General features: G+C 38.1%; 1 protein-coding gene across 6 annotated transcripts in view; it reads right to left on the reverse strand.

Annotated features, from left to right (window-relative positions):
- The window catches only part of LOC114619395 (ligand-dependent nuclear receptor corepressor-like protein), a 141,485-nt gene extending 123,066 nt beyond the window's left edge, over window positions 1–18,419 (reverse strand). For 3 of the 6 annotated variants that reach the window (XM_028765207.1, XM_028765206.1, XM_028765208.1), the window contains exon 1: window positions 18,226–18,376. In XM_028765207.1, coding sequence (XP_028621040.1) covers window positions 18,226–18,376 — 151 coding nt within the window. Of the gene's footprint in view, window positions 1–18,225 lie in introns of all 6 variants that reach the window. The other 3 variants (XM_028765202.1, XM_028765201.1, XM_028765205.1) reach the window with 3 other exon arrangements.
- Between the last annotated feature and the right edge of the window lie 5,375 nt (window positions 18,420–23,794).

Genomic DNA, 23,794 nt, shown 5'->3' on the forward strand with positions numbered 1-23,794 from the left:
CCTGTCCACTTTGTAAACCTTACTTTAGTTAAAAATGTTAACGTGATAAAGAAGTAAAAAAATCCACTTATCTAAGGCAAACAAGATCTATTATCTTTCAACTGAGTACAAAAATGAATATACCATCATCAATCTTAACCATGTATAGAATCCATTCTTTTCCTCCAGAATAACTAAAGTTACAAAACTAAGATGTAGCCTGACAAAGAACTAGTAGTATTTACATCATTAAATGAGTATATTAGTTTTGTTTAAAAACAGAACATACACCATTAATTCTTTTCCATTATTACTTAAGCTGAGTACACTTCAGATTATTTGTCTAAAATACACTTCAGTCTAGTTGTTAAAAGTACAGTTTGTACTCCACTTAGAATGTAAAAAGCTGCTCCAAATGTGATTTCTATCCTAGGAAGAAAAGGGGTAATCTAATATACAAAAGACTCACTTTTCTAAAATAGATTGGAAGTTGAGGTTAGATGCTTTCTCAGCCACATTCTTTGTTGCTCTATTCACAAGAGCCAGGAAATGGAAACAACCTAACCGTTCCTCAACTAAGAATGGATAATGAAGTTGTATAGATGCAATATGGAAGACTAAATGTAATAGAAGAGACCGTGGTGGTACTTAGGAGCAAATGTTCACTTCTTCACTGAGAAATAAATTGATCTCATGCTTTTTTTTTGTATGTAGGTGTATTTTTAAAAGATTTTACAAAAGTAGTAATGGAACAGCTACTGAGAAAGTAAAGTCCAGGGGCAGTATTTAAGGATCTTAGATGGATTCGATGTCACTGGAAAATTATAAAAAAGATACTATTCAAGATGACTCATGTTTCATTGAAGATCTAACATTGAAAAGTACAAATTACCCAAAATAAGTGTCACTGGGTAGTCAATACTGTCAGCGGCTATGTTCACCACATCACTATCATTGTATTAATAAGACAACTGTTTGTTTGTGGTACTCAGTGTAGAATGACAAGAGAAAAGGGTAAAGCATTGTAAGGGTGGCAAGTTAAAGCTAGACATACTGAGCCGTATTAAAAACAGGTTAATGAGGAACCATTGAAGACTTTTACACAGATGTAAATTCCAACTTCACATTTACTAGAAAGAAGGTATTGGTCAAGTCACATAGCTTCACAAATTCTCATCTGCAAACATCAAGATTGCATTATTTCATGTGTGAAAATTAAAGGTGTTATTATGTATTGAAGCTTAGCATAGTACCTAACTCATGTAAAACATTCAATAAACATCAGCAGCCATCCTTTTAATACGGAAATTTTTTTTTTGTGTTGAAAACTAGGCCAAACAGCTCACATATGTATGTATAAAATATACAGGTTCAAGGAATAAAGTGATTAAGTAACTCACAAGAATATCTCAACTTTGCCTTTACTGTTTGTAGTTATTTTGTGGAAACCCTATAGAAAAGTTTTACTAATGAAATAAACTTATTTTTCCAACCATTGAGAATAATTAGCCTACATGATGTCTCATCATTCTTCAATATTCTTCTACCTCCAAATCTTCAGATATTAATGTAATCTTCACTTCTCATTTAGGGAACTTCTCTTTGCAGAGATCACAATCAATCAAAATGCAGTGTTGAACCCAGGCCCAGTGATTACATATACAAAACAATCTACACCTAAGGCTCAAGGAACATTACCAAAGAGGTCATTAAGAGCCAGAGGATGAGGGAGTTTTCTGTGATATTGTGGTCTCCTAATATTAATACAAATACCTAAGCTAGACCCATGAAATCTAACCATCATGGCTGCCCAAACTTAAGCTTATCAAGGACAACACCAATGAGCATACCAAAGTGGACAGGAAAAACTCAATGAGGCCTCAACCCTCTACAAAAAAACTAAAGACAACTGAAGAAAGCGAGGAGCAGGAGAGCTGGTCTTCCTCAGGGAAGAGCACACCATTGTCTGTCTAGTGCCCAATGGGTAAGCCCTGAAAACATAAATACAAGTAACATTATGTGGACTGAGCAGGTTATATTTAGGAATGTATGTACATGCATGTGTGTGTATGTAAACACACACATATGTACATATATGCATGCAACTAATAATAGTGAAAAAGTCATGATTTGAATGACAAGTAGGGATATATATAGGAGGGCTTGGGAGAAGGAAAGGGAAAGAAGAAATGTAATTATAATCTCAAAAAATAAAACTAAAAACTGAACTTATTAGATTCTTCCACAGGTGACACTACAAAGGATAAACTGATTTTGTTCAGTCTGCTAAACTGGTATGAATTGTTTACTAGGGCTATAGAACTAGTCACACATCATTGTTTCTATTTCCCAGGAATAATTTTTGCCTGTGAATGCTGTATGTCATTGTATAATTGAACATAATGAAGTCAGTTTAGTTTCATTTACAGGTGAATGGATGAAACTAGCATATAGTATAGTGAGTCTGGTAACTCAAATACAGAATGGAAAGTGCTGTGGATGCTAGTTCTGGATCTTTAGGATGTGAGTACATACCCTGGAGAAACTTCTGAACCAGGAAAGTAAAAAAGGACCAGGTGCTAGAGAGAGGTTCTGGGAATGAAAGTAGTCAGACAGGTGCTATGAAGTGGGAAATGGCACAAATGGGAGGAGAGGTTGACTTTAACTAGGAAGTGGCATGAGGGAACCATGCAGAACCTGAGGGAGGGAGATGGAAGTAACACAAGGACATCTGAAAAAGCCACAGGGAAACATTACTTTATATTTGCTTAGAAATACAAATATAACATGTAAGTTTACATTTTGAATGAAGTTATGTCACATGTGGTGATAATGTTCCTCATAATAGCCATGGATTATCTAACAAAAATCCCAGTACCATATAGGAAATGTCCATTCAAGTTGTTGTTCAAGGGAATCCAGGAAACTCCCAAAACAATATAGGCTATTGTCATTGTCAGTGGCTGCCTTCCAGAATTTGAAGGTAAGACCCTATTGCTGAATATACCATACATTCTGGACATAGGACTTTGAGGATTCCATCTATAACTAATCTATAACTTCTAGTTTTGATTAATTTAAATAGTAATATCTAGAAATTGAAAAGATGTGGTAGAAGTAATGAATGTAATACGAAAGAAAGACAATATAGATGGCTAATAAGATGTACAGACATGGATACTGAAGAGTATGGCATACTTTGGCAAATAATATTTTTTATCCCAAGAGCAAGAATGAACTATTAATATTAACTCTTTCAAGTACTACACAGTTAGGATTATTTTTGAAGAGGCCATTCAAACAGCTAGTAGTGTAGACTACAGTGAAAAAGAAAGAGGAGATCAGGGAGGAGCTATGGGGATGGTATTTCAAGGGAGGGGATGTAGAACATACTGTATAAAGAGGTAAGGGAAATAATGACATGGGTGGGGGGATAATTCTAGTAAAGTGCAAAGCTTTTGAAAGCTAAATTTAAAGTCTTTTTTTTTCATTTTTCGTGTGTGTGTGTGTGTGTGTGTGTAGATGGCTGCATGTCTGCTTTTGGCAGGATACTTTCAAGACTGTTTTCAGAGCGGAATTCTATATTTTAAAACATCTACTACTTGAATATCTTTTTTAAAATACTTAGTTTTATTAGGAAAGGAAACAAGACATTTTTTATAAGTTTTAAACTTTGTTAGTGAAGATTATAAAATGTTTATGTTTTATGTTGAGATCAAATAAAACTAACACTGGAACATTAAAATGCTTTTCATAATTAAACTTTGTACATAAATATAAATAAATTCTTCAATTTTCTTTATAAAAATATACTGTTATAAAAACCATCACCAAAATTAGGAAATTATGAATCAATCCCCGACAATGCAAAAACAACACACCACATCAACAATGACAATATTTGTTCAATGTTATTACTGATGCTTCTGAGTCTCTTCTCAGCATACGTTTATGTGGGTTTATACACACTACACTTTTGTATCTGTCTTATCCATACCTAATGAATGATTCACAACATACCACATTTCCAATCCAATATTACAGATAGCATTCCAGTAGTTTATTTTCCCATTTACATCTCCTTTTCTCATATAACAGCAAAACCTTGTTTCCCATTATCTTTAACGTTTATTTATACAATTAGCCTCCTTATATGTAATAAACCTTTCATGAGGTTAATTTTCTTAACATGGACAGTCTTCTTACCCATTTTGGGATTACTATTCTTACCCTCACTTCTCCATGTATATAATCTAGTCATCTATTGAAGCTCTCATTCCTCAGGCCTGGCACCCTTTGGACATGCATATCCTCTATATACCTACTATCACCTGACAGCCCATATAGCATCTCCACTAAAATGACTGCTTACCTCCAATGCTCCAGCTCTAATATCTTGTACTTAAAGGCACATTTATGATCAGTAATCATAGTATGACAGAGCTGAAACATTAAACTCACGTATTTCCCTTGCATGGACTCTTCTCTATCCCAAACAGAGCATCAACACATACAATATCAAGCTGTACTTCTAAAACAGATGCCTCCTACACTTCTGCTACTTACTGGGGTCCCTAAGTTCATGCAGAGAAGGCTAAACCTCACTCCAAGACTATGTCCTCCTCCTCCTATCTTGCCAAGGTTTGAACACTCTGAGACCAAAAGACCCTTTGCTATCCCAGGCCACCCTCTTCCAGAGGTACCATACTTGTACTTAGGCTCTAACATTCTACAATAGCATGCTAACTAATACATAAATACATCAACTCAGGTGGCTCAGCACATCAGGCTCTGAAAACCTTATAACTCATACAGGAGTCTGTCAATACACCTCACCCAGTGTGGACTACTGTGGTTTGGTCTTATGTGATAGTTGAAGTACTGAATATTAAGAAGAAAAAGAGAAAGTAGACATAGGATACCTGATGACTTTGCAAAACATAATCACCAGCAACTAAGCTAATATAGGCACCTATAATCAAAGCTAATGAAAGCAGTAATTTACTTTTCAAAGTATAGTTGTTTTTCAATATTTTTGGAGAACTGGTTTTAAGACCCAGACAGATAGTTCATTATTTAGCAAGAAAAGGGTGCAATTTCTCCCAAGTCCAAGTGTATCAAAGACCTCAACATAAAACCAGATACACTAAATGTAATAGAAGAGACCGTGGGGAACTGCATTGAACATACTAGCACAGGAGACAAATTCCTGAACAGAACACCAATGGCTCAGGCACTAAGAGCAACAATTGATAAATGGGACCTCATGAAACTGAAAAGCTTCTGTAAAGCTAAGAGCACCATCAATATGACAAAACAGTAGCCTACAGATTGGAAAAAGCTCTTCACCAGCTCTACATCTGACAGATAGCTAATATCCAAAATGCATTAAAAAAATTAGACACCAACAAACCAAATAACTCAATTTAAAAGTGGGGTACAGAACTAAACAGAAAATTCTCAACAGAGGAATCTCAAATGGCTGAAGCACTTAAAGAAATGTTCAAAGTCCTTAGTCATCAGAGAAATGCAAATCAAAATGACTGAGAGTCCACCTTACATCCATTAGAATGCCTAAAAACAAAAGCTCAAGCAACAACACATGTTGGTGAGGATGCTAGAGGGAGAAGAACCCTCCATTATTGGTGAGAGTGTAAACTAGTACAACCACTCTGAAAATCAACTTGGTGGTTTCTCAGAAAATTGGGGACAGCTTTATGCCAAGACCCAGCTATACTACTCCTGGACATATACCCAAAAGATGACCCACTATACCATAAGGCTACATTCTCCACTATGTTCATAGTAGCTTTATTCATAATAGTCAGAAGCTGTAAACAACCCAGATGTCCTTCAACTGAAGAATGGATAAAGAAAATATGATCCATCTACACAATGGAATACTACTCAGCTATTAAAAATGAAGACATTTTGAAATTTTCAGGCAAATGGATAGAACTGAAAATATCATCTTGAATGAGGTAAGACAGACTGAGACAGACACCCATGGTATGTACTCACTTATCTATCAGTGGACGTTAGCCATGAAGTACAGGATAATCGTGCTAAAATCCTGAGACCCAAAGAAACTAAGTAATAAGGAGGACCTTAAGGAGGATGTGTGAATCTCACTCACAAAGGGGAATAAAATAGACATTGTAGGTGGAGGAAGGGAGGGAACTGGGATGACAGGTGATGAGGAGAACAGGAGAGGGATGGGGATCAGTTGTGGGGAGAGGGAGGTAAAAGAGAATGGAAATTGGTGGGAGGCATCTCTGGGACTAGCTGGAGACCTGGGATAGGGGAAGTCTATGGAGGAGTCTATGGAGGTGACCCTGGCTGAGATTCCTAGCAGCTGGGGATATGGAGACTGAAGTGGTCAACTCCTGTAGCCAGGCCAGACTTCCAGTAAAGAGAGGGGGACATCAATCTACCCACAAAACCTTCAACCCCAAATCTGTCCTGCCTACAAGATAGACAGGCATAAAGACAGAGCCAAGATCAGGGAAAAGGCGAACCAATGACTGGCCCAACTTGAGACCTATCGCATGGGAGAGAGCCAACTCTTGACACTATTAATGATAGTCTGCTGTGCTTGCAAACAGGAGCCTAGCTTAACTGTTTCCTGAGAGGCTTCATCTAGCAGCAGATGGGTGCAGATGCAGAGACCCACAGCCAAACATCAGGCAGAGCTCACCGACTTGTGTGGAATGGTAGTAGATAGGACTGAGCAAGTCAAAGGGGTCAAGAACCCCCAAAGAAGACCTACAGAGTCAAACTAACCTGGGCCCAAGGGGGCTAACAGAGATTGAACCACCAAGCAAAGAGCATGAAGGGGCTGGACCTAGGCCCCTTACATCTTTGTGGCAGATATGTAGCTTTGTCTTCATGTGGGTCCCCTAACAACTGGAGCAAGAGGTGTCTCTGATCTGTTGCCTGCCATTGGATCCCCTTTCCCAAGCGGGGCTCCCTTGTCTGGCCTCAGTGGGAGATGATATGCTTAGTCCTGCTGCAACTTGTTCCAGAGCAGGGTGATACTCAAGGGGAGGGAATAATGGGGTTGGGGGGGGACTTGTGAGGATGGGACTGGGAGGAAAGAAAGAGGGTCTGCAACCATGCAACCAGGATGTAAAATGCATAAGTAGATAAATTAATGAAAAATATAAACCTAGTTAAAACTAATTATTAATATATAAAGAAAAAGAAAGTATTCTTTAAGAATTTTTAAAACAAGGTTTTTCAGAATACTAAAATTAAAAAACTTTAAATATTCAGAATATGTAAGCTTGTTTTCTGTATAGTAAGAGTTGCACTGTTTCTGTTATACTTATCCACAAATATAATTTTGCAAAAAAGTCCTAAAAACCCAAGTGTTGGAGCTTTTACAACCTTCTCCTTCATGGTATCTACTAGAAACGATGCTTCAATGAGCAGGACTTGAACCTCTCTTCATCCATAGAGAAGGGACATGGCTTCTCTCATCAGTGAATTTAAAAAGAATCACTAAGCAGGCAGAGCCCAGTTCTGCTTCTCTTGCTTTAGGGGAGAGTCACCAAGGGAAAATAAGCCTGACGACATGGTGTATGAGTGCTCCCCTCATGTGTCTCACAGCCTCTTTGACTCTATTCTAACTTGGCTTCTATTTACATTAGAAATGATGTTTTGACCTCCATCTTTCACTGTTTAATTTTCCAAATTGATAAAAGTTCAGGTAGGAAGAAGGACGCCATCTGAATATCCAATATTTTCATTAGTACATTATAGACTGCCTGTTTCCCCAGTTTTTACTTAAAATAGCTGCTTCAATTAAGTTTTTTTAAACTACTGTAAACAAAAAAGCAAACAAAAATTAAAGAAAAACCTGAAATGTTATTGACAATGGATGTTCAAAACGAAAAGTAACTGCTTATCTGACCATGCTTATTACATATTAACAAAAATTATCAAAGGTTTGTATTTCTTCCTGGTTGAGACCATAATTTATACTTGCATTCCTGCTCCACACCCATCCTACACTCAGTGATTCCCATGCTAAATATTTTCAGGATATGTTATTTGTATTTGCTTGTACTATCCCTCTCACCTTGTTCCCTATGTCAGTTTATACTGCATCTCTGAAACTCTAGCATCGGCAAACTATGGCCTGCAAAGCCAAATTTACTTTTTTATAAAAAATAAGTTTTTATTGAAACATAACCATTCTTATTCATTCTACTATTGCTTTTGCATTACAACAGCAGAGGTGCCTAACTCCAGCAGAGACCAGATGACCCTTGGGAATAAACTATCAGGCAGAACATACCTGTAGCATGCTCACATTACATTGTGACTAGATGGGAAAGGCTGCTTACACCTGCCTACCTGACTACTGCTCTAACTTGGCTAAGCCTAATATTTACTAACCATTCCTTTATCGTTAAAGATTCCCAAACCTTGTGTTCCCCCCCATGGAATCTAGTCATTTGAGACCTTTCAATTAATTCTTTCTCCTCTCTTTCCATTAGCTTATAACATGTCTAATACTCCGCATCCTTAATCATAGTTCAGTCTTTATAAGCAAAATCTAAATGCAAACCTACAGTAAGAGGTAAGCATTTTAACTCCACTCCCTCATACTTGCATCTCATATAAAACAGAACCCCCCCTCCTCCCAAGTTCACATTCTTTGGAGAAATATTTAGGAAGAAGCTTCTGTTCTTGATATTTTACTCAGTCTTTTTAAAGAAGAAAACAATACTAACACTGACAACAGCTTTATATCTGTTCTTTACTGGAATAGAATGTCTTAGAAGTTTTTTTCCACACAGGACCAATCCTCTTGTTTATCTGCCTCATTAGGGTAGCTGTGTCTCCTTATTTTCAAAAGAGGCCTGCCACCCCAGTTGTACTTCAGATAGGTTGGTAAGTTAGTTCAGTCTAAGGAGCTGAAGGGTAAGAAGTATGACACTTATTTTTTTCTGTTTAAGTTTATTATTATTTTTAGTAATGTTTTACTTTTTGAGATTACAAATTACATCTCCCCTTTCCTTTCCTCCCTCCAAATCTTCTCAAGCACTCCTACCCTGCTCTCTTTCAAATTCATGGCATCTTTTTTCTTTGTTATTGTTGTTGTTGGTGGTGGTGGTGGTGGTGGTGGCAGTGTCAATAGTGTATGTGTTCCTAAATACATAAATTCAACCTACTCAGTCTATATGTTGCTGTAAGTTTTTAGAACTGACCATTGGGATTGAATAAGGAATTATTGTGCTCTTCCCTGTGGAAGACTACTCTGTCAGCATTCCTTAGTCGCCTGCAGTTCTTTGTGTAGGGTTGAAGCCTTGTGAGCTTCTCTCATCCACATTAGCAATGACACCTATTTTTAACCATGGTTCTAAGTCAAATACTTCAATACAACCCTACTTAAGGCTAGTATTTTGATTCTGATTTTTAAAGTCTATAGGCATTTAGAACCCAGTTTGGAAAAAATCAGAAATATAACCCCAAACAACTGGCACACAGGACTCAAAAGATTTGACAGTAAACTGAGAAAGGTAAGTTGGGGGAAAAAACATACCTTTAAAGCATATAACAGAATGATGTCATAATAGTTAACTTGATTAAGAAAACATTTAAGTTTCTTTAAGAGATAAATTTAGAATTGACATTCATTAAATAATTCAAACCAAGTCCATCCATTTCTTTACTTAATGTATTAAGTCTCAATTTTCTGTTGCTATTAGTTCTCAGCTTTATTAAACTCAATATATACAAGAATTAAGGAGATGGCTCAGTCTGTAAAGTGCTTGGTACACAAGCATCAAGATTTCAGTGTGATGTCAAAGTGGAACAGCAGTGGTTGGAAGCAGGGCTCACATCTGCAATCATAGATCTGGGAAGTCAGAAACAGGAGGATCTCTGGGGCTAGTCTAACAAGATATGGAAACTCCAAATTAACAGAGATCCTCTTTCAAAAAAAGAGGAGAGCAACTTAGGAAAACATCCAATGTTGATGTCTACGTTCTACATCCATATGCACACATATGCATGCATGCTATCCTCATGTGTCTGTGCATATGCACAAAAGTACACGAGGATAAAAGAAACATCATGAGTGATGGGTGTTACTGGGGATGGAACTCAGGTCATCAGGCTCATGTGCCAAGTGTTTTTACCTGCTGAGCCGTTCTGCCAGTCCTTAAACCATGTCCCATTTAATCTGAGTACACTATCTCCACTTGAACATATCTGAATTACTATCTAACCTGTTACAATACAGTTGCCATCTCCAACACTCCACTGAAATTCATCTCATCAAGATCACCTGGAACTCTCATGCTGGGTTCCATCAACAGGTAACAGTCCATCTGGAAAAGATCTTTTCTCCTCTCAGATAGTGCTAGCTCTCTGTTCTGGTTTACTGCTTATCTAATAACCTTACTTTTCAGTATTATCACTGGGAGCAGTGTGATGTTCCTTTCTCTACCCAAAAAAATTTTAACATACCTTGGTGTGGTACCAAATCCTTTATTATCCAATAGTCTATCCTATGTCCCTAGTTAATCTCATTCATCTGCATAGATTTAAATATCTTTGTGCTCATATAGTTCTTTAACTAATAACTTTGGCACCAAAATACTACTATATAAATATTTTAACACTTCATTAAGCCAAAAAATAGCAAACACATGAGGAATGGTATTATCTCAAGTTCCCTGTAAAGGATGAATTATACCTGATTATAAATGCTAAGAAGGAACAGTGTTCCGTCTAGCCTTTTCTACCATTTATGAAGATTTAGTTGCCTGTCTGTCTACAGTATGGTAAACATGAAGTCTAATGGACAAAGTTATCTCTAATATACACACCTTGCATACACACATTAGAAGAGAAAAATCCAATTTGAGTTAATAGAGAAATCTCTCAAGGTATTCATAAAAGAATCTAGGACCAAGTTAAATTGTAAAGGTGACTTCCAAGGCAGAAGATATAGCTGCAAAGATACCCAAGAATTTGGGAAATATGTAATAAATAAAAGCAGATGAAGATGATCGTTAGTCTAAAGAACCAAGATGGAAGGAACTGTCTGATAACCTATGACTAAATAGCTGAATATGGTTAAGAGCCTCTGCCTTATAAACAGAGACAAATGAGAGACATTAATGCCTTGTCAACTATGAAATCAAAGCAGCTGCGCAATGACTTACTGTATGTTTTAAGTCATAAAGTTACACCAAAGGAAGTAAAATCAGTAATGCATATACTGATATAAACCAAAACCTTATCTGAATTTGCCCAAATGCTTGCACTATCACAAGAACTGAATCCATGAACTATTACAAGGAAAATAACTTGGCAGCAGATTAAAGAAATAACCCAAACAGGAAAATGTAAGCAGGATGAGGTTATTGGCAACTACAAAAGAAAAGCAGATGCAGAAAAAAAAAGACAAGATTCACTTCATTCTTTTATTTTCTAGCAAACACAAAAATTCTTACAACAAAAGTTTTATTTAGCTTAACTAAGAACAATGAGCTGTTCTTCAAAAATAGCAAATTTTCTTAAGTACGTTTCTAGGAGTATCAGCAGGTTGGATTGGACCCATAACCATTTCTTATCTACATTCTGTTACAAATACAAACTTTTCAAAAGATTCATTGATTATAAATTTAATCCTAAATATCTACTGTAATAAGGTTCTCAATATTGTAGACTTATATGTTTTGTGCTTGATAAATGCTAGTCTATGCACAATAGATACTTCTTGTCATAAATATGTTCAGGACACTTAACACTGCCCATGGTTGTGAAAATCAAAATTCAAAACCTATTTTAAATAACAAAGGATGGAGTATTTCATTTAACTTATTGAATACTACAGTAGAAGCACACTGCAAAAGTATCAACTGTTTACCCTAATGAATATGTGGCTAACTAGAAGCTGTGGTTCAAGGTACCACCTTACATATCAGGAATATCTACTGTGTACTGCTTGTCATAGAACATAAAATTCAAAGGTATGTATCACTTTTATACCATTATAAAGTATAGAATCTTATGGTTAACCACTCTAAGGGCAACCTGTATATCTTCAGTAAAGAATAACATCAGAAAAGAAGACTATGAATATACACAAAGTAGGATAATTTAACTTACTAAGTCTTACTAAGGGAAATATATATATATGATTGAAACAAAGCACAACAAAAATCCCTACATATCTTTGTTGCCTCTCCTAAGACTGAATTGAGGCAGAAATAAAGGTCAGTATTGAAGGTCAGAGGAATATGAAGACACATAACAGAAACTAATCACATGTGCTGCCAAGCTGGGAAGGTGGCACACCTGTAGCCAGCCCAAGGCATATGAATTCTGGGGAATGAAAGATGACTAAGTGGTTAAGAGCACTTACTGCTCTTCTTCAGATTAAGTTCACACTCTCCTCTAACTCCAGGATGCCATACCCTACTCTAGATTCTGAGTGCACTCGCACATATGACATAGACAGTCAGAAATACAGATAGGCAGACACACAAACACATACATACACACACACACACACACACACACACGTCTGCAGCCTATCTACAAATTTTACCAAAAACTGCAAAATTATCTAAAATGCCCATTTTTTTTAAAAAAAGATAATCTCAATACATGTCTTAATCTATTCAACAGATTCCAACTGTGTAATATATGTGATTAGATAGTATCATAACTGCCACCACTTAAAATAAATGGACACTGTATTTGCTGGTGCTTGAAAGAAGTTGTATAGCCAACACTCTTTGACAGCTGCCCAAGCCGATCTGTGACCCATTAATACAAATTTCTAAGTAAATCTACTCTTCGGTGATTTAGTGATGCCAGCAGTGACAAAGGAGAGCTATGTGATAACAATAGCAGGGAAGACAAAACCAGAGGAAAGCATCAAAGTGACTAACAGGAAGGTTCATATCAACAAAAAGCAACCTCAAGATGAATTAATATGATAGTGTTTCATTATTATTATTATTATTATTATTATTATTATTTTATCTTACTGGACACAGGTTACTGCTATGAACTCTTACCTGGCCTATAACTTGCTATGTACATAGGATTGACCTTCAAACCAGAGTTCCTGTGCTCTGCCTCCAGAATGCTGTTACTAAAGGTAATGTGTGCACCACTACACTTAGAAATAAAGTTTTTAATGAGCTACAAACTAATTTCTTATATCCATTACCAAAGATTCCTTAGAATGTACAATGGTAAATGTCTTCTGCTCTCATCATACAGAAAATCAATACTAAGTTGATTTTAAAACTCTGTAACACTATAGCTATAGAGAACTGGAAAATACAGATCATTTAAACTCTTGTTTTTACTTTAGCATGCTCCTTAATCTTTTTAAGTAATCCAGCTCCATTTCCACCAAGTCTACTGACAAAAATTTATAAAGCCCAAGCATTCAAGAACCCAGGGAAAAACCATCACCAATGATGGCTAGCATTTATTGGGTGCTTTCTATACAGGAGCACAAATCAAAAAACTTCATCTCTAGCAACCTAGCTCTCAAATTACTGATGAAATGACTAAAAAAATAAAAAACAAACAAAAAAAAACAAAACAACAACAACAAAACTAAAACCTTGGTAAATAGTGCCACTAGGTTCCAAACTCAAAAGTCTACATCCAGAGCTTATTTTCTTATGATCTGTTCATTCCATACTAACCAAATAAAAGATCTGAGTAAATGTATACATTTGTTTATTATGAAGAGATTTTTAAAGTAATTGGTACCATGGAAATCAAGAAAACTAAACTGTCCAATTAAGTCCACTTGCCACCTGTTGCAGTTAAATATAGTCTTCAAATTGAGATGTAGCTCAAATGTAAAATACCCAATTCTAAAACATAAATAATAGTAATCCAACTTCTCAACAATTTCTACATGGGTTAGTACAAAAATGATACTATTTTTAACGAAAAGATAATAGACTAAATGTGTTTTAATGTGGTAGATTAACAATATAACCTTTGATCAGAAGATTTAACATTTCATATTTGGTTCCAATTACAATTGAACCAGTCTTATATAGGAAAGACACTATTGTTTTATAGAATGTTTCTAAGCTAATCTTTTCTTTGTTTTAGTTTTTAATCTTAAAAAATACACAAACACACACAGATGAAAAAACAGGGATTAATTAAAAACAGATCCAAAACCTTCTGCTTAGTTTTGGTATCTAAATTTACTTTTTCTCTAAAAAAAATTAAAGGACATTTTGGTGAAGTAACTAATACCAACCTGAGACAATAAAATATATAAATGTGGACTATCTTGTTCAGAAATATGTACATATGTACACCACACACACAACACACACACATACACACAGAAAAGAGGGAGCTTTAAGTTTAGTTAAATCTGTCACAATTTGAAATTCAAAATAATAACAGTGATAGATTTTTATCTTTGAGAAAGAATTCACGAAATCACAGAAAGTATAACTGAGTGAGTATCAATTCTAAAAAGAAGAAACAAAGCCAGAATACTGATGACGAAAGTTTGATGAGATGATGGCAATACCTTGTTCTTGAAAGTACTTTCCCATAAGTTGCATACTAATTACAAAATGATGAATAATTTTCAGAGAGAAATATGATAAATATCTTAAGACACACCAACATCTTGAACTTCAAAATACAACGTACTGAAAACAACAGAACATTTCTTCAGTAGTTCTTCAGTAGTATTTCTACCAATTGCATAACAATCTAATCAGAAGAAAACAACAATTTCAATTTGAGGAACATCGTCAAAATAATGCCCTGTATTTTTTTTTAATGTCAAGGCCAAGAAGTACAAAGAAAAATTGAAGAAGGAAACTAAAAAAGACTAGAGACATGATAATCAATAAATGCACTTCATTATCTTAGAATGGATCTTGACCTAGGGAACAGACAAGAGTTGGACAGAGAAAATAGATAAAATTTGAAAATGAACTATAAATTAGGTAATATATGCTGACAGTGTCCTAAATAATGAAAAGCTTTGGTGCAAAGATGTCTCCAAATAATTACTCTCAAATTGGGTTGTGTGTGTATGTGTATGTGCGCGAGTGTGCATGTTTCAGACAATAATGAAATTTAATATACAAGATATGAAAAAACTGGTTTACACAGGCAAGTGTAACTATTAGTTCCTGATTTGACAATTTAAAGATGCAAATTATACCAAAATTAATTTTTTAAAAAATTGGCCTGAACCAGCTTAAATATTTTAATTACTTTTCAAGTCTGAATAATGTTTTTACTGTATTAATATATTTAATGTTATACTTAGCTGTTTTTAATTTTATAAGTCATTAGATACTAATTATATTATTTATTCCATAAGGAATGTTCAGTGTCATTCTGGTTAGTAGATACTAATTATACACTCTATAAAATATGAGACCGTGTCTTTTAATGTTTAGTATAATTCTGAATGCTAGGATAATAGTCGCACATACAGTATGCACTCAAGCATTTGTTACATGAAGACATTCAAAATTATACATAGAAAGATTATAAAAAGCCCATTATAAACAGAGCCATCGATTGGGACAAAACTTGAAGGACACTTTTTAAAATTTAAAACAAAACCAGAAACGAATCTGAGGAGTAAATCTAAGGCAAAGACATAGGTCCTACAATTATAAAAGAAATATTTTTAGACAGGTTCAAACATTTTCCCTTCTCAATCACTATAATCATTCACTGATAGTGAAAATAACTTTCTTCCCCAAATTTTCAGACAATATACATAACAAAAAGACCAATCATTTTTGTTTAACAAGTGAGATTTCAAGAAATGTAATTTGAGACTTAATATGAATTAGCTGTATAACCTGAATATGCTTATGATTTCCAACCCTTGCTGAAAACCAAGACTTAAACCATTTTCTTTCTCAATAGCCAGAAGAATGTTTTATATACAAAGGTATTTCAATCAATAAGAGCACTGATTATTCAATATAGAAATGTATACATTTATACATCTACATACTGCATATAAGTCACACACATACATATAAGGAATAGATTTTCTGCAAAGTGCTATATCATAGCAAAGGATAGTTTTAAATAATGACTTTTATCACCTATTCACACCACAATTAAATGAGACCACTCCCCCAGCCAACAGGTATATATTCTATTTAGAAGGGTTTTGTTACTTAAAAATAGCAATGACAAAGACAATATACAAGATGGATCTCAGCAGAAAAACTGGGACTGTGAAACAATTTCTCAAATATGGCTGTTGCCCAGGAAAATATTTTCATGTATGGTTCAATATAGTTGTCTATAACACTGAAAGTGTAAAACAGATTACAGAATACTAAATATTCAAAAATCTAACCTCATTTCCCATTAAATCAATTTGTTTCACTTAGTTAAAATTTGACTTTGAAAAGTACATGTATTTTTTTATTCAAAGACATACTAAATGCATTTAGTGACACGGCATGAGAAAAACAAATCGTCAAATACCGTAAAACAAAATTTAAGCATGGTCATCTTCAAAACACTGGGTGCCTAACACAGTTCTGTAAGCGGGTACTACAATGCTGTCAGTGCTATTTGTTGGACTCCACTAGAAGGAACTCGACAATTTCTAGGTGGGTTTTCAACGGAACAGATCTAAACGTAAGTAACTGTCAAAATGAGTCCACTTTGTATTCATGTTCGTACGGACACATTTTGTATGAGGTTTCTTTTTCACACACACACACACACACACACACCCCTTTCCATATAACTTTACCACAGATAAAACCAAAATACATTTTATAAAGGTGACATACTGCTCTGAAGAGTAAACTGCTTAAGCATCACCGAAATGTTCCTAAATCAGAGTACCCTTCCTTCTGTTTTCATATTGACATTCATTCTGTATGGCACATTACTGAACTGGAGTTGCTTCTGGTTTCATCCACTATGACTAGCGAAAACAAGACAGACTTTAGGGCTCTAACCAAACAAATCCGAGAGGGGTGGGAAAGGGGGACAGGGCGCGAGGTGGCGCAAGAACAGATGAAAACAAGGTAGGAGAGAGTTGTCTTCCCAAGGAACTGAGCTTACTATATTCAACTCCAAAGGCTGACAACTACTCGTCAGAAAAGAAAACCGACCCAACCACCCACTCCTAACACCGACCAGCCTCCACTCCCACCTCTTCCCCTCAAATGCTACCCCGTAACCCCTACCGAAGCACACCCTCCGCAGCCCCTCTATTGCACTGAACCAACCTGCTGGGTAACAGCTGTGGGCACACGTCGCACTCTGGGGAAGGAAAAGCAGTGACCGCAACAAGGCTGGGAGTCCCAGTACTTCCCGCTACCCAGAGCAGCCCACTGAATGACAGCCTGGACCAGCGCGGAAGTTTGAAGCAAAACCAATCAGACCCCACAGAAACGGAAAACTGAATTGCATTTGAACGGGAATAAGAGGTGGGGAGGGCTACGCGAGTCCATCACATGACAGCAAAAGAGGACCAGAGTCGTCGGGGCGTCCTCAAGGAAAAGGGGAGGGGGGGCGTGGGGAGGGTGCCGTCGCCATAGCAACACCCCCCATCCGTCCAGACTTCCAAAGAGGGAGGAAGAACTTCAAATCCCAACCGTCAGCGCTCGAGCGGCTCCTTCTTAAAGGGGTACACACAGATCCGAGGCCGCGCGCAAGAGGGCAGAGGCGGCCGCCCCCCGCCCCTCAGGCGCCGCCCCCATCGCCCCTCGGCCCTCTCCGGCCCCCGCCCCGCGAGCGCCCCGCAACCCCTGGTCCCGCGTCCCGGGAACTAAGCAGCGTCTTCCCGGCCAGCCCCCGGCGGCAAGAAGGGGGTGTGTGAGCGCCCAGCGGGGAGCGCGGACCGGCCCGCCGCTACAGGGTCCCCTCCGCCCCGGTGGAGAGCCGCGGTGACAGGGGCACCGGCGGGTGGCGACGGGCGCCGCGGAGTTTCGGGGCAGCGCGAGCGGGCGGGCTGCTTCCGCGGGGTGCTCGGAGAGTGGGTCCGAACTAACAGTTCCCCGGGAGCCCGGAGCCGGGCAGGCGGGCGGCGGGGCGCGGACCGCGCCGGGCAGGGAGCCCCGAGACAAAAGGCGCCGCCGGGGCCGCCGCGCCGCCGCCGCTCCCATCGCTCCCCATTGAACTGACCCGAACCGGAGCTCCAACTACACCCCTCAGCCACAAACTCCTCCGGCAGCCGCACAGCGGCGCGGAGCCCGGCCCGGCCCGTGTCTCTCTTACCTACACAGTGCATGAGGCGGTGGCGCCAAGAGTCGAGTTCCCGCCGGAATCCTCTCCTCTCCGCCGCGCACCGAGGGCTCCGGCACTGAGCGGCAGCGGCGGCGGCGGCAGCAGCGGCGGCAGCGGCCATTCTCTCTCTTCCCTTGTCCATCTGCGTCCCGCGTCACGCGCCCTCATTTACATACGAGCCGCGCAGGCACGAGGCAGGGGCGCGAGCCCTCGGCGCGAGCCCCGGAGCGCGCGCCCCCCGGAGGGGGGTTGATTGACACGTGTCACTACCTTCCTTCTGCCCTCCCCTCCCCCTCCCACCGCTCCCTCAGGGAGAGGCGGGGAGGGAGCGCGGAGAGAAGGAAGCAACCTGCCGCTTCCGCTGACCCCGCCTCCTTATCCACTCCCTTCCCCTCCTCCCCCCGGAGTTTACTCAGGCAAGCCATACTGCTCCCGCGGTCCACGAAAACCCTGAGCGGGAGCGAGAAACCCCGAGGCCAGCCAGGAACCCGCGTGCAGGAGGAGCGGACTAGCAACGCCTCCCTTCTGCCCCCGCGCGGGGGCTCTGGAAGTCCGCAGACTTCATTTCCCAGCCTCCATTGCGTGCAGGTTCCGTAGGGGAGCTCAAGAGAGTGACTCTGTGCACTCTGGGCTTTGTAGTCCACTCGCGTTGAGCGCTCTCCGAGCCAGTTCTCACTTTTCCAGCTAGCTGCCTGGCCCCAGACTTCAGGTGCTTTGCCCCTGGTGGGTTTAGCCTCCTACTCCCTCCGCCCAAATGTCTGCAGGGCGGACCTTGCGAGGGCCTGTGTTTAGCTTCCTCAAGTTCCGTGTGGGGAGTAATGTGGAAGCCTCTAGAGTAGCCGGTGTCTTGAACGGCCGGCCAGGCAGCTCTTTAAGAGCTGGAAACTTTTCGGGGTCAATGTCATCTGTCTTCACTTTCAGCGAAAGCGCATGCCAGTCATTCCACTACATCCAGGAAAGAAGGGCGAGGACATCAGTTTTCGAAGCGAAGAGATCTTGAAAAGTATGAATAGTTACAAAGATCGGGGGAACATTGAAGAGGCTTTTCGCCATAAATAATGGGTGTAGCTGGCTGAATACTCCAAGGAAGGAAATCTCACATAGTCCTCAAAATGTAAACTCTAGGAAGACAATGACTCACTAAGACTTTGGTGCCTTGACTTTTTTTTCCCCCTGCCTAACCTAGCATGGGATTTAGCACTTTGTAATTGTTACAGATGGAGCCTGCTCTGTGCTAGAGAAAATTTCCTTGGAGAGAGGAAATCTTTTGATTAAGTATATATTTAAAATTACTTTTTTTTTTTTAACTTTAGTACCAGAGCCGTTTCTACACTTATTTCTGTATAGCCACAGGGGACTAAAAGCTGTAAGCCATCCAGAGTTTACAGAGAAGTACTGTACATTACTGGGCATTCATACTCACCTCTGCCCTCTGCAGAGAAAAATATTTTAATTCTTGGAACTCAAATTCTCAATTCTGTAGTACCCTCTATTTTGTGGTATATTCTCATCTATCATTCTTTTTTTCTTCTTAGAGTAGTTTCTTGCTCAGCATTGCCTCAGTAGTAAAAATGTAGCATTACATCTTCATCAAAAAGTTTTGAATGTGAAGTTTGAAGCCATGTGTTTACCAATAAATGTTTGCAGTCCTATCATTTGGGAGGCTAGAATAAGGTTATGTCATTTCAGTAACAGAAGTTTAAAGTAGGAGTGGCTTATCTCCATAGAGTGGGAGGATGGAATGGTTGTAATAGAACTTTTCCATCTAAAAGCTCATCAGACACCATGACAAGAGACACCAAAACATGCCCCAGGTTTTAGAAGCTTCTGATTAAAGTAACTTCTTAATGAAAGTATGTGGTCATGCTAACTTGAAAGGCATGGTGGGTTAAATAACTATGAGAGCCTAACAAACCACCCAAAACTTAATGCCTAAGAATATCAACTATGGGATAATGATGTGGATTAGCAGATAAAGGGACTTTCATTTCTGAGGGATAGCTGTCTGCCAGGATCACAGAAACCAGTTTTCCTAGTCTTCAAGGGGACCTACCCCAACTTGTTCACATGGTGGCTGTCACAGGGTTCCAAAAAGCAGCATGGGAGCTAGTAGCCCCAATTCATAAGCATTTTTTTAAAATTTATTCACTTTACATCCAGATCTGTCCCCTTCCCCCCACAGTCTCTCTCCTCCAGTCTGAGAGAATAAAGGACCCCCTGGATATCCCTCCCCCAACCACCCAGCACCTCAGGTCTCAACATGGATCACATTTAGGTCTCAATGGTTAAAACAACAAGCACAGTGTCAATATGGGTAATACATTATGCTACACAATAGGAAGACGTGTAAGTCACATGAAAGGGGGAATTAAATGTTTCTCCCAAATAAAGAGGAAATACAAAGAGGAATAGAACACATCTCCAAGCTTTCTGAGAAAAAAAGGGAAAACCATAACTAGATACAATGACATATATAAATGGAAATACCTTTGGGAATCAGTTTTACTGACAATAGCATGGAATCTTTCATAGTATGTATGTCAGCCCATTATAACCATCCTCATAAACATAGACCCCTCAGGTTATTTCAGTTTAAGCATCTAGTGTTCTTCCTGATACTCAGTTGATACTTAATTGTTATCTATTAATTTGATGACTAATTAGAATATCTATAAAGCCAACAGGAGAAAGAAGGTGATATCCAATATTGTCTTTTATACCAAAAAATTCAGCTGCAACAGACTTTACATAACAAATATGTGATATGAAGCTATAGATGCACAAATGACAGTCTCGTCCCGTGTACTTCCTGTACCTATTGTATCCATCATTTGTTATTATGTAACAACAGTATCTTTAAAAGCACAATCATTTCTTACTACTCTAAATTTATAGATCAGATGGGCTGTTGAGCTGATCTGGTGAGGCTCTGCAAATCTTGTTTGGGATGGTCAGTGCTTGAACTTGCCTATGTAAAGCCAGCATGGGAAGCACAAGAGGGTAAGTATTGACATGCAAATGTTTTTCATGTTTGCTTGTCATTCTTCTACTGGTCAAACCCAAGATGTGAGTGGAAAGATGCTACCAAACCAACTTCATAAAGGTGTTACTCCTTTATTGGGTGGATACCCAAACTGCCATGGATATCCACCCAATTTCACTAGGACCCACCAAAAGCTGACAGTACATCAGTAGACATCTCATGGCTACTCGCAAGTTATTAATATATTTATTTGACTATTTAACCATCAATTTTAAGGTACATTTTAGGAAAGCATGATGTAATGTAGATTAAACTGAGTAGTTTGCAATATATTTCCAAACTAAAAATACCCATTTAATTACAAATTTATTAATATGTAACACAAAAGTACATTTTACAATTTAATAAAATTTAAACACTTGTGTGCATTATACACTTGCAACTATAAAGCATAAAAGATAAAGCATAAAAGATACCTTAATTAATTATACAAAGCATTATGGTGCTGATAAGCCCTGTTTTGATGATCTGCTTTTAAATAATCACACTTTATTTTATTTCCTTTAGTTCTGAACTGTAATGTATTGCACTGATTGGAAATTTGAAAAAAAAATTAGAGACACACTGATTGTATCATTCTACAATGTATACATGTATACATGTACCCAATTAGCACACTATAGTCTATGAATGAAGCACAATTAAAAAAGAAAAATCAGAGAGAAGTTTGATTAATCAGTTATATAGGACCTGGACCTTAGCCCTTGTCCACAAAATTTCTGATCAGCACATATATCATTTTCAACATCATGCAGGTACCGTAGGTCCATCTGTATTCATGAACAAAAGATTTCATAATTTCCTTCTATCTTATAAGAGCATAGGCTATGAACAATATCATATCAGATTTATATGTCTAATACATTTGTTATCTGTACTTCAGCTGAATCATAAAGACACATAAAATACATTATTTTGTTTTCTTAATGCATTCCCAAATGCATTTCGTATCAACAGCTTTCTGTACATTTTGTAGGAACAGGGACAAAAATTCAAAAGAGAATAATAGTTTAGGAAATAGATGGTAATGGTGATGAAATGTGTTTCTTAGATTGTAATATCTACCTCTTTCCTATCCGAAGGCTAACCTGAATGTACGTAAGAACAGGCTTAATAGCTACTCCAGTTCTGTCATCTCAGGGTGGTTTCTCAAAAATTATATTCCTAAAATAAGTGCAACTGTTGAGTATTTTAAAAGCATTACTGCTATGTCCTGTTATCATTTTCATAATAAATATCATGTAGTTAGCCATAATTTTTACCTTACTGATAAACTGCTAATATAGCCAATGCTGAAATTAAGTATTTTTCTAGTTTTTAAAAAGTAAAATTATACACCTCTGAGATTGGTCTTTGAATTTCATACCAGTTGCCATCTTCTCTGTCTTGAATCCAGGCATGATAATCGGACCTGATAGATCTCTGCGTTTTGTGTCCATTAGAAATCACTCCCTTGGACTAATGCAGTGTTACCACTTTCATTTTCAGTCTTCTAATAAAATCGCAATGTATTAGAGGCTCAATAATGCCAATTTTATCCAATTTAGTCAAATTGTATGGCTCAGTATCAAAGTCAAATAAAAATATCTATGGTGCCTAAACTATTAGTTTAGAAGAAATACAGTTTTATAGAGAGAACAACTGGGACCCTGAGAGAATAATCTATGTAAGTCCAAAAGTTTACGAGATTACCTATAGGAGCTCAATTTTCTTATTCCTAACCTTGTCAGTTTTGGCTTATTTTTGTTGTTGTTTAATTTTTGAGACTTAAATCAATGAGTTCTCTGTTTACATCATTTCCACACATCCTGTTCCCCCTTCCACCTCCTCCTGTCCCCCTTCTCAAATTCATAATCTCTTCTTTAATTTTAATTATTACACACACACACATGTGTATGTGTGTATATACATGTCTGCTTTTCAATATTTCTATATCTTTATAGGATTCAGTTTTTAAGTCCTGGATTGCCTTCATTTCATTCATTTGTACATTTGTATCACTTGGACGTCACTAAGGCATTTATTGCTGATTATCCTCTTTCAGTTCATGGAGTTGTTTGTTCCTGCCTTCTCGAAACACCCTGAAGTTTTGATCAAATTTATAATTGGTTCTTTTAAATTCTGTATCCTGGGGTTTATCTAAGTAATTGCCATTGAAGAATATTTCTATAAGACTAGTGGATCTGGGGAGAATGTACTATTTTTGGCTTTTAATATGTGCTGGTAGTTTTGTCAATGTGACCAAGACATACAGACTTTTTTTATTGGTTATGTGTGTGATGTGAGATTTCAGCCTGTCATGTACAGGAACTGTGAAGCTTTATCTGGGCCTGGGAGTGTAGAGATAGTGCACGCAAGTTTTGTTTTCAAGGACTTACCGTAAAAAGCTTTCTCAGGATGTGTGTGATAGAGCTAGGCCTGGTAGTGTGTGGATGGCACTGGTAGGTGACTTCATGGAGACTTTACTAGACAAGGCTGGAACCGTACCGTAAGTACCAGGCCTGTAAGTGTAAACAT

The sequence above is a fragment of the Grammomys surdaster genome, unplaced genomic scaffold (genome assembly GCF_004785775.1).
Source record: "Grammomys surdaster isolate TR1022 unplaced genomic scaffold, NIH_TR_1.0 150, whole genome shotgun sequence".
Classification (NCBI taxonomy): Eukaryota; Metazoa; Chordata; class Mammalia; order Rodentia; family Muridae; genus Grammomys; species Grammomys surdaster.